Source organism: Drosophila albomicans, chromosome 2R (assembly GCF_009650485.2).
Source record: "Drosophila albomicans strain 15112-1751.03 chromosome 2R, ASM965048v2, whole genome shotgun sequence".
Taxonomy (NCBI): domain Eukaryota; kingdom Metazoa; phylum Arthropoda; class Insecta; order Diptera; family Drosophilidae; genus Drosophila; species Drosophila albomicans.
In genome coordinates, this window is record NC_047631.2 from 23,849,526 (window position 1) to 23,864,709 (window position 15,184).

The 15,184-nt window shown below is 38.8% G+C and overlaps 1 protein-coding gene across 1 annotated transcript; it reads left to right on the forward strand.

Annotated features, from left to right (window-relative positions):
• Positions 1-329: 329 nt before the first annotated feature.
• LOC117575430 (homeotic protein deformed) lies at positions 330-13,696 on the forward strand. The gene is made up of 5 exons (XM_034259634.2): positions 330-1,510; positions 2,421-2,512; positions 2,580-2,751; positions 11,914-12,314; positions 13,043-13,696. Exons 1-5 carry the CDS (start codon positions 730-732, stop codon positions 13,391-13,393), a joined length of 1,797 nt encoding a protein of 598 aa, XP_034115525.1. The 5' UTR covers positions 330-729; the 3' UTR covers positions 13,394-13,696.
• Positions 13,697-15,184: the final 1,488 nt, after the last annotated feature.

The window sequence follows — 15,184 nt, forward strand, 5'->3', positions numbered from 1 at the left end:
AAATGGCGTGCTGCCATGGCCACAGAGTTCTCACTGCGTGTGGGCTGGCCTTTGAGTAGTGTTGTTGTTATTGTGCTTTGAGCAAAACAAAAACAAAACCAGTAAATCGAGTTTCGAAACTCAACGGTCGACGTCATCGCTTGCTGTCAATGGCAATGGCGATTTGCACGGTGCGTTTCGGAGCGCAGAGAGAGAGCGAGAGCGAGAGAGTGAGAGGACAGCAGCAACAGCAACAGCAACAGCGACGGCAGCAGCAATATGAACAGTAGAAGGAGGGCAACAGAAGTAAGAAAAACAGGTTCGCTTGCGCTCTGAGCGTTCACTCGTATTCATAACAAAAGAACGGCTCGAATTGAACGGTTCGCATTCGCACTCGCACTCGTGATTCGTGATCAGACGCGTCGATATTTTGGTGTTTTTTGAATGTTTCATCTGAATTGTTTGGCATTATTTTGTGTTGTTTACGTCGCTTGTTTGCAACATTTTGAACGCGCCGGTTGTGCGACATTCGCCGCGTAGTGCTCAATATAATATTAATAAATATATATTACAATATCAATGCTGCCACACTGCAAATAAAGTGATCATATTGAATGTGCAGAGAGAGCAGAAAGTGAGTGCCAATAAGTGAAGATTCAAATAAAATATGTGCTCATCGCGTTGGAATCGACGAAAAGCAAGAGCCTAGCGAAAGTTTTAGCGTAGCACCCAAGAAATTAATTAAACACAATGAGCTCATTCCTCATGGGTTATCCACATGCACCGCATCACGTCCAGAGCCCCATGTCCATGGGCAATGGCCTGGATCCAAAGTTCCCGCCGGTTGCCGATGACTATCATCACTACAATGGTCACTACTCCATGACCGCCTCGACGGGTCACATGGGTGGCGTTGGCGTCGGTGTCGGTGTTGGTGTTGGCGTTGGTGTTGGGGTCGGCGGTGGTGGCGGCGGGGGCGGTGCACTGGCTGGCAGCGGCGGCCCTGGCATGTCGGGCCACCCGCACGCCACACATCCGGCGGAAATGGTCAATGATTATATGGCCGCCGCAGCGCATCACCACAACCAACAGCTCCCGCACTCGCATCATCACAGCAACAGCGCACTCTCGGGCCACCATCACCAGAATGCCGGCTACACATCGAACTACGCGACCACGCCGCCCTCCCATCATCCGCACACGCATCCGCACCAGAGCCTTGGCTACTATGGCCATCATGCGGCGGCCGCCGCTGCTGCTGCCGTGCACCATGCCCCCGAGTACATCTCCGCCGGCGTGGTGCACTCCGAGGGTGGTTATGGGCCGCCGCCGTCGGTGAATGTGCCAAACAGCAACACCGCCAATGCCTCCAATGGATACTATGGTGGCTACTACGGCACCACCAACGGCAGCGTGGGCAGCACGCACTCGCAGGGCCATTCGCCACTCTCCTCCCAGATGATGGACCTGCCACTGCAGTGCTCATCAACCGAACCGCCAACGAACACCTCACTGGGTCTGCAGGAATTAGGTGAGTGACAAATAGAAAACAAAACAAGATACTTAAAATCAAGTAAAATAGAGTTTTAATAACTCAAATGGGGAATCAAATATGCTTAAATATTAATAGGAGCTATAAAATAAGAATTACTTTCAAAAAGTATCTCTTTTATATATGGATTAGGTCATTAAATTCATAACATTCTTTTCAATATTTGAATGCATGCAAAATGTTAATATGAACTAAAAAAATAATAATTTATTTAATAAAATTAACCGTAATAAGTCTAGATTGCAGAATTCAGTTCTCATCACATTTCGTAGCATCAACATTAATTTAGCTTCTATTTAATTTATATACAGATTGCTTTTTTTTAATAAATAACAAGTTTGAAATTTGAGATAACTACTAAAGTTTGTAGTTAAATTTAAATGAGTACAAAGAAATTAAAGTAGTTCTTCCTTTGTTCATTTTAAATGTATATATTTACATTTGAAAAGTATTTCGATGGCGAAACATCAGAATTAAAATATATATACAAACATATGTTATCATATAATAGATGTTATATTTGCCATTCATGATTATAATTAAAACAAAATTTAATATTCATAAATGAACTCAATTAATATATTCATTATTACAAACAAATGTTGAAAAATGCCAATGTTCAATGTGTTTTATGATAATAATTTTATTTAAGGTACTTTGGTATGTACATTAATCTAAATACATGTATACTATATATTATATAGTTTAAATAATATTATCACTGCAAATTAATAAAAAAAAAATTAGTATACACATCCCTTTAGTCCTCAAACATTATATGAAACTTTTATTTAATTCAATTGATATTCATTAAGTATAACTTATTCGTAATTAAACATATTGTAGTATTAATATTTGAAAACAATTAACGTTTACTTTTACACAATAGGCTTAAAATTGGAGAAGCGTCTTGAAGAAGCCGCGCCAACTGGTCAACAACTGCAAGAAGTTCTACACTGTGATGATATGGGATCTGAAAATGTAAAAACATTTCAATTAGTTCAATTATTCTCAAGAAAGCTCATGAATATTGTTGATTTTTATGTAGGATATGTCTGAAGAGGATCGTCTTATGCTCGATCGTTCGCCAGACGAGTTGGCGTCCAATGACAACGACGATGATCTGGACTCCGATAGTGATGACGATCTGATGGCAGAGACAACAGACGGGGAGCGCATCATTTACCCTTGGATGAAGAAGATTCATGTAGCGGGTGTTGGTAAGTAGACACGTCTCTCACTTTCATATTTGGTTGATGCACCCACAAAACAGACTGTGCCCCATTTTGGTATGCTAATTAAATTACTTAGCTGCCAACACCCACGTGATCCACTGACAGACTTTGTAAAAGAAAAAATTACTAAAAGACCAACGAAAAAAAAGAAAAAACTACGCTTCGCGCTCATTAATCAAAATCAAGAATGGCACGCCTTCTGCTGAGGGCAGAGTTTGGCGAGTGACATATTCATATATGAGCATTACACACATTTCCCTATATGCTACATACTATACATTATTTGTATCTTTATGCAACTGCCACTCGACTATACAAATGGCTCTGCGTGCTCTTTCAACACTTGCGACTTCCTTCAAGTGGATTCGCTTGTCATTTGCTATAGCTCATTCCGTTTCTTAAAATACATTTCGTCTATACAAAAATAGTCGAGTAACCCAATTATTGAAAATCAAAAGTAAAGCGATTCAATTATTGATTTCAATTAATGACAATTTATTAATAACATAAAAACAAAGATACATTTAATCTATAATGTTTTGGTTTACTAATTGTTTCAAAGGATTATAAATTTATTTAATTATATATACAATGATTTATTGTATTAACCTTCTCTCATTTATATTAAAATATGTGTTTTGATCTTAAATATTTGGATACTCACAAACAATTGAATTTATAAATTATATTTATTTTAAAATTTTCGATCATAAATGTCGAATGAAAGCTTAATAATATTCTTAGCGGCTTTTATTAATATTATCAACATTAAAAAAGTAATTTTTTGCGTTACATTTTTCCTAATATATTTAATGCATTAAATAACATTATGAATTGAAATGTTTTTTTTTGTTTTAACAAAAAATATTCGTTAGTTCATTTTTTGTTATATTCAACAAGATTTATATCTTTTCGAATATGGAAGTGAGTTAATTGAAAACAGCGCAATTCCTCAATTTAAAATCTAGCTTCTCTCAAATTTATACAACTTTATTATTTTACTAAGACCACATTTAATTTACCATCAATTTTAAGTTTCCGACAATGTGTCTGTTATCTTTTTATTAAATTTTCACACCGAAAATTTTGAATGTGGGCAGCAGAAACAGGTTTCCATTCACTACGACTCGAGAGCGACTCGATGAGCGAATGAACTTGGTGGACAGCAAAGTGAATACCCAAATGCCACAAATGCTCAATTCTGAATATGCCCAATACCCAGGTGGCTCAATGGCTCGATGTCGGAGTATGAGTATATGGTTATACACGCATTTGAATGTCAGCTTCGATAGATAATTACCATTAATTGTCGCGTCGCGGCGGAACATTAACTGGCCTAAAACCAAATTCATTGAGCAGCCATGTGTTGAGTTCCATTATCAAAAAGCGACGTTTGTCAGCGCTTATTGTTTTAATTCTACTCAAAATTGGCTACCGCGCATGGTCACAACACACACCGCACACCACACACCACACACAACTGGACTGGCTCCAGGCAATGACAGCTGACAATGGGTCGACAGGTTCAGGTGTTGGCGAGTGCATTACGAAAGGGAGGCGAGGGAGGTTCTAGGCTCGACTGATAAATGGCTTTTTAATTAGCGAGCTACTTGCTTAGTTGATGCGACTATGCAACTCCCATTGATGCACTCCAATTAAGCATAACCTTGACCCGAATGGCCAATTATATCATTAGGTTTCGCCACGCGTTCAGTCTTCAGTTTCAGTTTCAGCCGCAGAGACAAAGATACAGATTCAGATTCAGATACAGTTGCAAAGACATAGACACAATCTCGACGTGCGACACTGACACTGGGGGATTAGCTATGCTGATGAGCATCAAATCGAAGTAGTTCGATGGTCGAACACACAGCGCAGAGACGCACAGACAGATGGACAGAGACAGACAGAGAGCAGAGATCGCTCAGGGGCAAAACAAAACTCCGACTGAGTGACGGATGGTCCGTGTCATTTGATGTTAATGTTGTGACATTTATCATGAGCGCACGACTACGAAAACAAGACGAAACTTGATTATCGCCAGTGCATCATCTCTCTCGTTATACGGAATGCGGCTCTTCCCAGTTTCTCAGAGTTCCCCACCTCCCAGACTCTCCAGACTCCCGGCTCCCGACTTTCTCAGCCTGTGCATCTGTTTGCCTGCTCGTTGTTGTTCTCAGCTCTTTTTCTTTTTGTTACAAATGACTTACACTCGGTTAGCAAGCGCTTACCTAGGCTCCAAATCAGACTTGGCGTGCGTATCAGGTGGCGTGTGGTCTCAACTGGCCCAACCAATTTGTATAATTCGCCTTCGGGCGAACACAATAACAACGACAACGACAACGACAAATAACGACAGTCACAGCTATAATTTGCCAAAGTGTGAGTATTTAGAGAACAATTTGGCTTTCGTGCAAATAATTTAAGGTGTTGACAACACTCTTAACTGACAGCATAACCAAATTAAAGTTTAGTTTAATTCAGTAGAGAAGTAAACAAAGCATTATTGATTGCGGAACATGAGTACTTGATATATTGTTAAATTTTTTATAAATGGGAAGTTTGGGAAATAATTGCATTGCAATTCTTGTTAAGCAATACATTTTTGTAGATCCCCATACTAAATAAGTTTAATTAAGATTCTATTCTTAGTTGAAACTCGACATTATTTCTGAATAATATTTTATAAGCTAAAAATGTTGCACCCCATTCTTGTTTTATTTGCAATCATATTTTTTAATTGGTCTATTAAAAAGTTTGTAGTTTTAAACGTACTTATTCTCTCCATCTCATCTCATTGCAATAAGGAATTGTATTCGTTATTTTAATAATATAATAATAATAGTAATAGATTTCTACCATATTTACATACATTGTCATTGATAGTAATATCAAAATAGCTCAAGAAATACTTCTACAACCGCCATGAATAATACTTGTATAGTCATAACACTCTCAAATGGATGCATGCGAATTAAGGCAGAATATTGATTTCATGCACGATAGCCTCAGTTTATTCAAGAATTTATGCAGATGATCGGCGAGAACGCGTTCCACATAACATTCAATAACAACAACTGGATTCGCACATTCGCATTGTGGTTGTAGTTGTTGTTATATTCATGTTTTAGCCTCATATATTGATAGTCATACTCGTAGTCATAGTCATAGTCATAGTCACTGAAAAACGTGGCCAGCCTTGTAACTGAATTTCAATGGCAAGTCCACGATTAAGTTTCCAGTGTGCCACAGAGGCCAGGCTCACAGTTACCCGATGACTTGCGAAAAACCTCATCAGCAAGCGGCAAAAACAAAATGTGCAAGCCCATACCCATACCCAGACTGAGACTGAGACTGAAACTCAGACTCAGACCCAGACCCAGACCGAGACCCAGATGCGACCGAGATGCTGTAAAACGTAAGCCCAACTCAGGTTATCTCCTATTGCCTTTTTGCAAAAACGCTGTCGAGAGACTGAGCTCAGAGACCAGAGACCGGAGACCAGACCTCAGCACTGGCCCAAGCCCAGGGCATGACAATGATGAAAATGACGCAGTAAAAATTAAGAAGTTCGCCTTTTATGACAGATGAGGCACGAACAGCTGAGAGACTGTGACTCTGGCTGTGGCTGCGATTGTGAATGTGACTGTGAATGTGACTGTGAATGCGCCCCGCCATCTGGAACTCTGTAGCTGTAGCTGTGTATTTGTAAATACAACTCGAGTATCTTATGGCGAACAAAGCGTAATTAGCGTCCCAATGGAATATAAAAATCACATGTATGTGAATGTGAGTGTGACTGTGAGTGCGAGTGTGAATGGAGCTCAGAATTCAGAAAAAAGAGACGCTTCAAAGTCTGCGCTGCGAGTTCGCCCAATTTGCGCCAATAAAGTTCTGGAAGCCCTCTCAACTTGTGCGAATTATTGAAATTGGCATTAATTGGCGACGCTTTTATTGGTCCGAGAATAATTCCAGCGTATCATAATAATACCACCAAGACGAGCGAGCAAGCACTCAAACAACAAAACTTTGAGTGCTTTTTGTGGCAAGTCTCGAAACGTAGCGAAACGAAACCAAACGAAACGAATCTTCAAGGTCGCGTCTATTGTTGCTGCGGACTTTAAAAAGTCGTGAGCTTCTTAACTTGATGCTGTTTGTCTTTCTGCTTTTGGTCATAACACTCTTTTTTTCTGTTGTATTTTTTAGACTATTTACAATCTATACACAGCTGAGAGCTAACTTTTTGAAAATGGCTTCAGTATCGGCTTTAGGACAAGTGTCAGTTTCAGTTTCGCCAAGCAACAACAAGTTTTGGTCATTAGGTTCGTTGTGGAAAGTGAAAATGTTTGGAGTATTGTCAGCATTGTTGCGACTATGGCTTAAGGAATGAATGGCCATATAGAAACTATAGAAAACTACAAACACAATTATACGGGTTTATATACTTTGCTATGAGATCATTATTAAAGAAACTAAAAGTGACTTTTTAAAGACTTCTATAGTAAAGTTGTTGAGTTAAGTAGATTATTGTTTTATTTTGATTAGAATATATAACAGAAGCTTAAGTTTTCTAAATATAGTTTGTAAATTATCAATTTAGAGTTGTTGACAAAAGTTTTTTGAACTTTGCTACGCTTTATTACCTCAAAACCAATTACACATTCAATCAATCAATGGAATATATTGCAGTTATATGCTGTATTGCAGCTTAAAACTGGTTTCCACACACTTTTCGAGATCATTTTAAAATGCAAATTACAAAAATATCTTTAAAATATGTTTTTATTTTTATCTTATGTTTATATTTTAATTATAGCAATTGAGATTTGCATCATTATTGAACATTGAGCTACAAAATTTGGTCATCTTATCTTTTTTTTATTATAAAAATCAAATTTATTTTAAACTTAAACTATAAAATCGGTTGTAAATTCTGCTATCATCATAAAATTATATGCATATAAAAAATCATTACGAATTTTAAATGCTAAAATTATAAAATGAAAGTGTTTGTTATTTCGAATTTCAAAATTCCATATAAGGAACAACAACAACATCAACCAAAAACTTGCACATAATTCACTAAATTATATAAAAGCTTTATAATCATGTTATTGTTTTATTAATGAACAAATTCTACGTGAGGTGACATCAATCATTTTGATGTCTTCTCAGACATTTTTGTGCGGCAAAACAAAACGACGTTTGCTAAAATTTTTGTTGAAAAATTGATCGAGTACTTGGCACGTTTATTGTGCCATTTTTTTTCTTATTTATTAACTTAAAATTAACATGTGTTTTTGTAGTCTCGCCTTTTGTGTCTTTTGTCTCCATCTCTGTCTTTCCCTTATGCAGTAAAAGTTATTATTAAAGTGTTGTTTGGCGAATTTAGAATTCGAGTTGTGTGCACTTTTTGAGCTTCAATTGCTGCGGGTGCTTGAGCTTTAGCTTCAGTTTGTAGCTAAACAAATAAGTCGGGGATATATACATGTATAAAGACAATTGTTTCTAAGTACACGAGATTTGTGGTACTATAGCATATGTATGCGTGTGTGTGTGTGTGTGTGTGCTTGTAAGTAGCATGAGCTCATGTTTATTTTTATTTGCCTGCCACAAATTGCAAGTCACTTGACAAGCTGCTGATGCAGCTCCCGCTGTTGTTGAAATGCTGATGTTGACTTGCCTTTTTCCATGAGCTCATGAAACGAGCGCGCACACACACACACACACATAACACACACAGACATACACACATTAAACCTTACCCACACATTGTTGCCGACAATTCACAGTTGGCAACATCAATACTAAACATTAAGTTAAGAAAAAACGTAACGAAACCTAGCGAAACCTGAAATGGAATTCAATTTAGAACTCAAGTGAAGCTGACACTGGCCGATGCGGCGTATGCGCAATATGCGCGCCTTGCACCGCCAGCTTCATTAGGGCCAAAGCGAGAGACTTGACTTGAGTTGTTGTATTTTGCTTGGAAATTAATTTGTTGTCATTTGTTTAATTTAATGTTGAATGCTGCACACGAAAAACTGCGCTTTTTGCCGCATTGTTTTTACGTTTTCAAGCGCCAGCATTTTTCATAGAGAGTTTCGTAAACGGGTTTGGTCTTAGGTCTTAGGTCTGGGTCTCTGGATTTTGGTTTTGGTTTTGGGTTGGGAATTTTGATGAATGAGCAGGTAAATCAAAGTTGACAGACGTACAATATTTTCAACTTGGCACGAGTCAAATTTCTTTCGAACACAGGTCGTGCCCTGGCGACGTTACACAAAAATATTTACACACTCTCGCACTATCGCGTCAATTAATCAAGTGGCCCAGTTGCCCAGTTGATCCTCAATTGCACGGCGATTGCGAATGAATGAAACGATCGCAGCGTAATGTAAAGCCCGGAAGTTGGACCACACCTCAGACAATACTCCCAGTTAAATGGGCTAACGATCAGTTTTGTGGATTAAAGAGATATCGAGTCAGATATTGTTCTGGCAGTGAAGTTAACCCACAATTGAATTGAGCCGCCGACACAAAAAGATTATGCTTATTAAGTAACGTCTGACATAGTTTGTTTTTCAACGTTCTTTTTTTTTGTTTTTTTTTTTGGAAACTGACTCGTTTCCCCCCGCTCTCGGGCTATGAATGAAACTGTAGAGTCACAAATGCATGATAAATCATATGATGGGACAAACATGCCGACAGCCGTGCATGAGGCAGGGCCAATTATAATAACTCGACACATCATATACATACAACAAGCGACTGAAACAGGGAAAGAGAGAGAGAGAGAGAGAGAGAGAGAGAGAGAGAGCAAGCGAGAGAGAGGGGAAGTCATCGTCCTACGCACTAATATGTTTAAGAATCGCCGCCAATTCCCCAGAGAGCGCCAATTTTCCCAAAAAAAAGAAAAGAAAACATGCAGCTCGCTCTTTAGCAGTTTCACGCTATGTTTGCCCCTCTGTTGTGCTTGTGCAATCTTGATTTCCTTGGCCTTGTATGATTCGGCAGTTTCATAAATTGGCTGCCAAGCAATTGCAATTGGCACTCTTTTGGCTTCGCGCTCCGCAACAATGACGCTGCACTTTGGACCAGAGACTTTGACTTGGACTCAAGTCCACACTGGGCAACTTGAAGGCCTCTTCCTGGACATGGACATGGCACCTCTCAGCCTTCTCGTTTCATTTCGTTTCGTTGAAATGTTGAAATGAAATGATACGCACTTATTAAAAACGAATTAACGCAGCATGCTGCCAACGCCAACGCCAGCGCTGCCAACTCGCTTCGAACTCTGAAGACACCGACGCAGCAGCTGGTGTTGTTGTTGCAGCTGTTGTTATAGTTGGTTTGTTGGACCCTTGAATGGTTTCATTTTCATTGTTCTGGTTCCTTGTGCTTCGCTCGTGTTGCTTGTGCCTCTGGGGCTTTGTAATTGATATTGTTTATTTGATTTGCTTTTTTTTACACATTTTTTTTTTACTTTATTGTGGTCATGTTTTATTTTTTGTTTTGTTTTTCTTTTTTTGTGTTATCAAATCAATAACTCATTGAAGAATTTGCGTACAAAAAGCGTGACGAATTGATGCGATGAGCTGTTCTTCACGGAATTTCTGAGAAATACATTTCAATGTTTTTATTTGTAGAGAAAAAGTTATATTGAATATCCTTGCAGGCACAAGTTGAACTTGAGAACGTCTTTTGTTGATTTTAGAATTGAAATCGCATTAAATTTGAATGTGCTTATTGTTGTTATCAATACGTAACATAGAACAACAATGAGATAATATTATATATTATTGTAGTATGTATGAGATCTGCATAAATTAAATTCAATTTCTTATTGAAAACTTTTCTACTAATCTTGTACAACTTTTTAAAAATATTTGACGACGAAATGCTCAGTATTTACTTTCCTCATTCCAAAAAAGCTAGTTCAACATAATAGGTTGATATTTTGATATAGAGAAAATGTCAAGTTGGGCTTTATAAACATCTTGCATCTTTATTGTAACTTGTCAGCAACTCTTTAAGGCCTACGTCAATTGATTTGAAACATTTAAGCACAGTCCAAAGGGAGAAAGCTTACCCTTGCTGCCCCCTCCCCCTTGCTCATTGTGTGTTCCCACTTGGCTGTCAGCGGCTAGTGGACAACATCATTAATCTGCGTAGTGTCTGGGCAAACGGCAAACGCAGCCGGGATTGAAATATTTATATCAAATCGAAAGCTGTCTGTCACAGTGCAATGAAATTTTTATAAATTACAACTTGATGTGCGCCGGATATGATTGGTCAAGCACGGAGAGAGCACTGGCGAAAATAGAAATATCAACTCCAGTCGCCATCCCAATCCCAATCCCATCTCGATGCCATTGGAATCTGGCCCCAAAAAATTGAAATTGATGGTGCGAATATAAATTTGATGGGCTGTCTGTCCGTCCGTCTGTTCCATTTGATAGACCCGCAGGCAACGGGGTTACGATAATGCCCTGAATCGGGGCAGCAGGTGTGGCGCATAAAAAACGGAACAGGAAAAGGATACATCGGCTGTACGGCGCTGGCTTTTTTTCTGAGGGTAGCTGCAGGCGGGAAATGTTTAATTTCAAGGAAAAACTAAATACAAACGTGAAATGCTTGCTGCTGTTGTTGTTGTTGTGCTCTTTTTTTTCCAAGTAGTCTGCGTCAACGTTCCGCGTCCGATAGGCAAACAGACAGGCAGTTGTATTATTTGATTTTGATTAATTATCCTGTCCAACTGCCACGGACTGGCGCTGTGTAAGTGCAGCTCTTTCATCTATCCGCCCGTCGTCCTTTTACTTCTGCGTCTTCTTCTTCTTCAGCTTCTTATAGTTGCTTGTTCTTCATCATATTCGCTACCCTTCGATGGCTGCAATGCTGTTTGGGGGGAGGTTCAAGGTGCTTGTCGAAAAGTTTTTGGCGCGCTTTTTGGGGTTGTCAACTTATCATGGGAGATTTATTGCGCCTCCTGCTTATTATGAAACTCCATTTGAAGTGTATTAATTGTGCCGCGATGCGACTTAATCGCCGCGTCGCTTCTCCCCATTCAGTCTCCCAACCCTTTCGCAAATATTGCCAATCATTAATTATGCATCTTGTTTAACACACACACTCTCTTCTTTCTTGCAGCGAATGGCTCCTATCAACCGGGCATGGAGCCGAAACGCCAACGCACCGCCTACACACGCCACCAGATACTCGAATTGGAGAAGGAGTTCCACTACAATCGCTACCTGACCCGACGCCGTCGCATCGAAATTGCCCATACGTTGGTGCTGTCGGAGCGCCAGATCAAGATCTGGTTCCAGAATCGGCGCATGAAGTGGAAGAAGGACAACAAGCTGCCCAACACGAAGAATGTGCGCAAGAAAACCGTCGATGCCAATGGCAATCCAACACCGGTAGCCAAGAAGCCCACTAAGCGTGCCAGTGCCAAGAAGCAGGCCCAGCAACAGCAACAACAGCAGCAGCAACAACAACAGCAACAACAGCAGCAGCAGCAACAGCAACAGACACCGGTGATGAATGAGGTAGGTTGCATGCGCTGAAAGTCAACAGCGGCGAAGCACTTAGAGCACCAATGACATTAGCTGAAAGTGGCACTTGCACACGAGATTACGACGATAGAAAAGCTGAGCCATAAAAGCGTATTACTTTGACAGCCGAGCTGAGCAAAAAACATTTATGACTCATGCAGTTCGCTTGAGAGAAATTATCTATCTGCCAAATGTGCCTTAAGCTTCATTTAAGAGATGAAAAAGAGATGAAGTATAACTTGTAGCTTTACTTTGTCCGTCTGTCTGTCTGTCCATTGGTAAACCCAACTAAAGCTCAAGAACAAGTGCAGCTAAGGTTACCAAATTTGATGACAACACTTTTACAAAGTCTAGCTAATGATTCCTCTTAAATTTTACGCTAATTCATAAGATATTTTTATTACTTTTTCAATAACACCAATTAATAATTAAGAATTGATTCGAAATACGTAAAGTGTAATCGCGTCGCTTTATTTGGTCCTGTCTGTTGAGTTAAACATGCAGTGTACGCTTATAAGATGCTAGAAACTTCTGTCTGTCCGCTAGTTACAATTTCCAAAGCTCAGAAACTATAAGAGCTAAGGTGACAAAAGTTGATGAATTATGTCTTAAAATGTCAGTATAATTACACATCTTAGATTTAGCGTATCATAATATATAATTTTATAATTTTTACATTAACATATTATTAACAAATTATATTATATTTTCCCCCCTTTTAGTGCATACGTTCTGATAGTCTGGAGAGCATTGGCGATGTCAGCTCATCTTTGGGCAATCCTCCGTATATTCCTGCGGTTTCGGAGGCGCCTAATTTGACGGGCTGCGGCAATGGCAATAATGGCAATGGATATCCAGGATCTCAACAGCATCAAGTGCACCACAGCAATAACAATAATAATAACAACAATAATAATAACAACAACAACAGTAGCAACCTCAACAACAATAACAATCAAATGCATACGGGTCTGCATCATCATCAACAGCAGCAGCAGCAGCAACAGCAATCCGATCTCATGACCAATCTGCAGCAGCATATTAAGCAGGACTATGATCTAACCGCACTTTAGGGCAACAGCAAACTGTTGTTGTCCTCGTTGAGCCTTGTACATTGAATCCTTTAGTTAGCACCGCAATACTTTCTGGTATCCACACACACTCTTTAGTCAGCATGTATTGTAACATACTTTATTGTAATCATAATGACACCACTTTTTATACACCCGATGAACAACGATTCAATTGACTCGGGCAATTCGGAATATACAGTGAACAAAAACTTACTTGTAGTTAGTTAAGCACCAAAAACAAGAAAGAAATCCTCGACCACGGGCTGAATTTATGATAAGCAACAAGGCTGCAAATCTGAAGAACATCTATATTATTTTATAGAAACTTTTGGTTAAAAAATAAATTTGATTTAAAAAGTTTGCTTTATTGAAAATTAACTTTATGATTTGCAGTCTTGTTCACAGGCTTATATGCAATGTTTCAGCCCCATCCAAAAATAAAACAAAATAAAATTTATATAACGAAAATCTTGTAAATTAGCAGTACTTAATTAGTGGTACATAAGTCTTTGTATAAAGCATAGCAAATTAAATGTAAACACAAACCCCAATTTGTCATAGTCCTAAGTGGAAGTATATAGTGTATTAATCTATGAGTTATTATAATTATAATTATTATTACTATTATTATTGTATCTGAATAGTTGCATCTGTTGTGCGTAGATATTTATGTAAGTTCAAACGTATATTTTATGGAACAACAACAAATGGAAAAAACAAAACTAAACAACAAACAAACATGCGTATATAAGTATATAAATATACCTAGACAATATAAAAACCAAATAAACAGAACAATTTTACTTGGAATTAATATGGATTTCTTTATTTTTATTAAAATGAAAAAGTCTCTGTAGATTAATTTTATTTTTTTTTTTCCAGATTTAAAATAAATTTCAATTATTTTTGTTAAGAAAATAATTATAGATTTTCCAATTTAATTTGGAATTTCGTTCTATACCGATATCAGAAACATGTTTACCAATCGAACTGTGTTTCAGCAATTTACGCTGATTCATCGTTCATAGTCATCTAATTAGGACAAATTTAAACATCATGAAAGCGAGCTGCTGTGCATTGAGTCCGAGTCTGCGTTTCATCCTGTGAGTGGGCTCAAAAGAATTCAGAACTCAACAAGCCTTTGTTGGCAATCAACGTTGCTCATGTGGAATGGCAGGGAGCCGCAAATCAAAAAAAAGGGTAGCTGGGTCTGGGGAGCAGGAGCTGTAGCTGAAGTTGGAGTTCGGAATGAAAATGAGGCGAGAGATGAACAGGCAGCGATAGTTGGCAAATGCTAACAAGAGTTCTTAATTAAACATCGATTCGCAATGATTGATCACAGCCCATTGGCACCTGTTGGCTTCTGGAAATATGTTAAACAAGGCATCATCTTTCAAATTGGCAGCCTACCTACTCGATTTCCAGTCAAGAGAGTGCTAGAGAGAAGGAGAGCGAGGAGTGGAGAGCGAAGTAAGTGAGAGAGTGTCATAAACTGGTCTTAGCCAAGACTTGAATTGTTTGCGTCAGACAAACTTCTCTGAAACTGCTAAAAAAAAAAACCGAAGTCCTATTGCAAATTGTCGTTGCTTATTCAGGCGGACATTGCGTTGACAGTGTGGCCATAAAGCCAAAGGTAAACAGCACATGTGTGACAAGAGCAGCAAGGAGGGGAAGAATAGGAGGGAGCTGCCACAAGCTGGGCACAATCAATCTACTCGGACTTGACAGTGGATTGTCTTGCAGGAACACGAAAACACTCTTAGCGCTTAATTTATCATTGCGAAATGATCT

What these genes read in the sequence shown, in the direction of transcription:
- LOC117575430 (XM_034259634.2), top strand. Translation starts at nt 730, where the DNA reads ATGAGCTCATTCCTCATGGGTTATCCACATGCACCGCATCACGTCCAG. An exon ending in ACTGGGTCTGCAGGAATTAG is followed by an intron (nt 1,511 to 2,420) that starts GTGAGTGACAAA and finishes TTTACACAATAG; the next exon opens with GCTTAAAATTGGAGAAGCGT. An exon ending in ATGATATGGGATCTGAAAAT is followed by an intron (nt 2,513 to 2,579) that starts GTAAAAACATTT and finishes ATTTTTATGTAG; the next exon opens with GATATGTCTGAAGAGGATCG.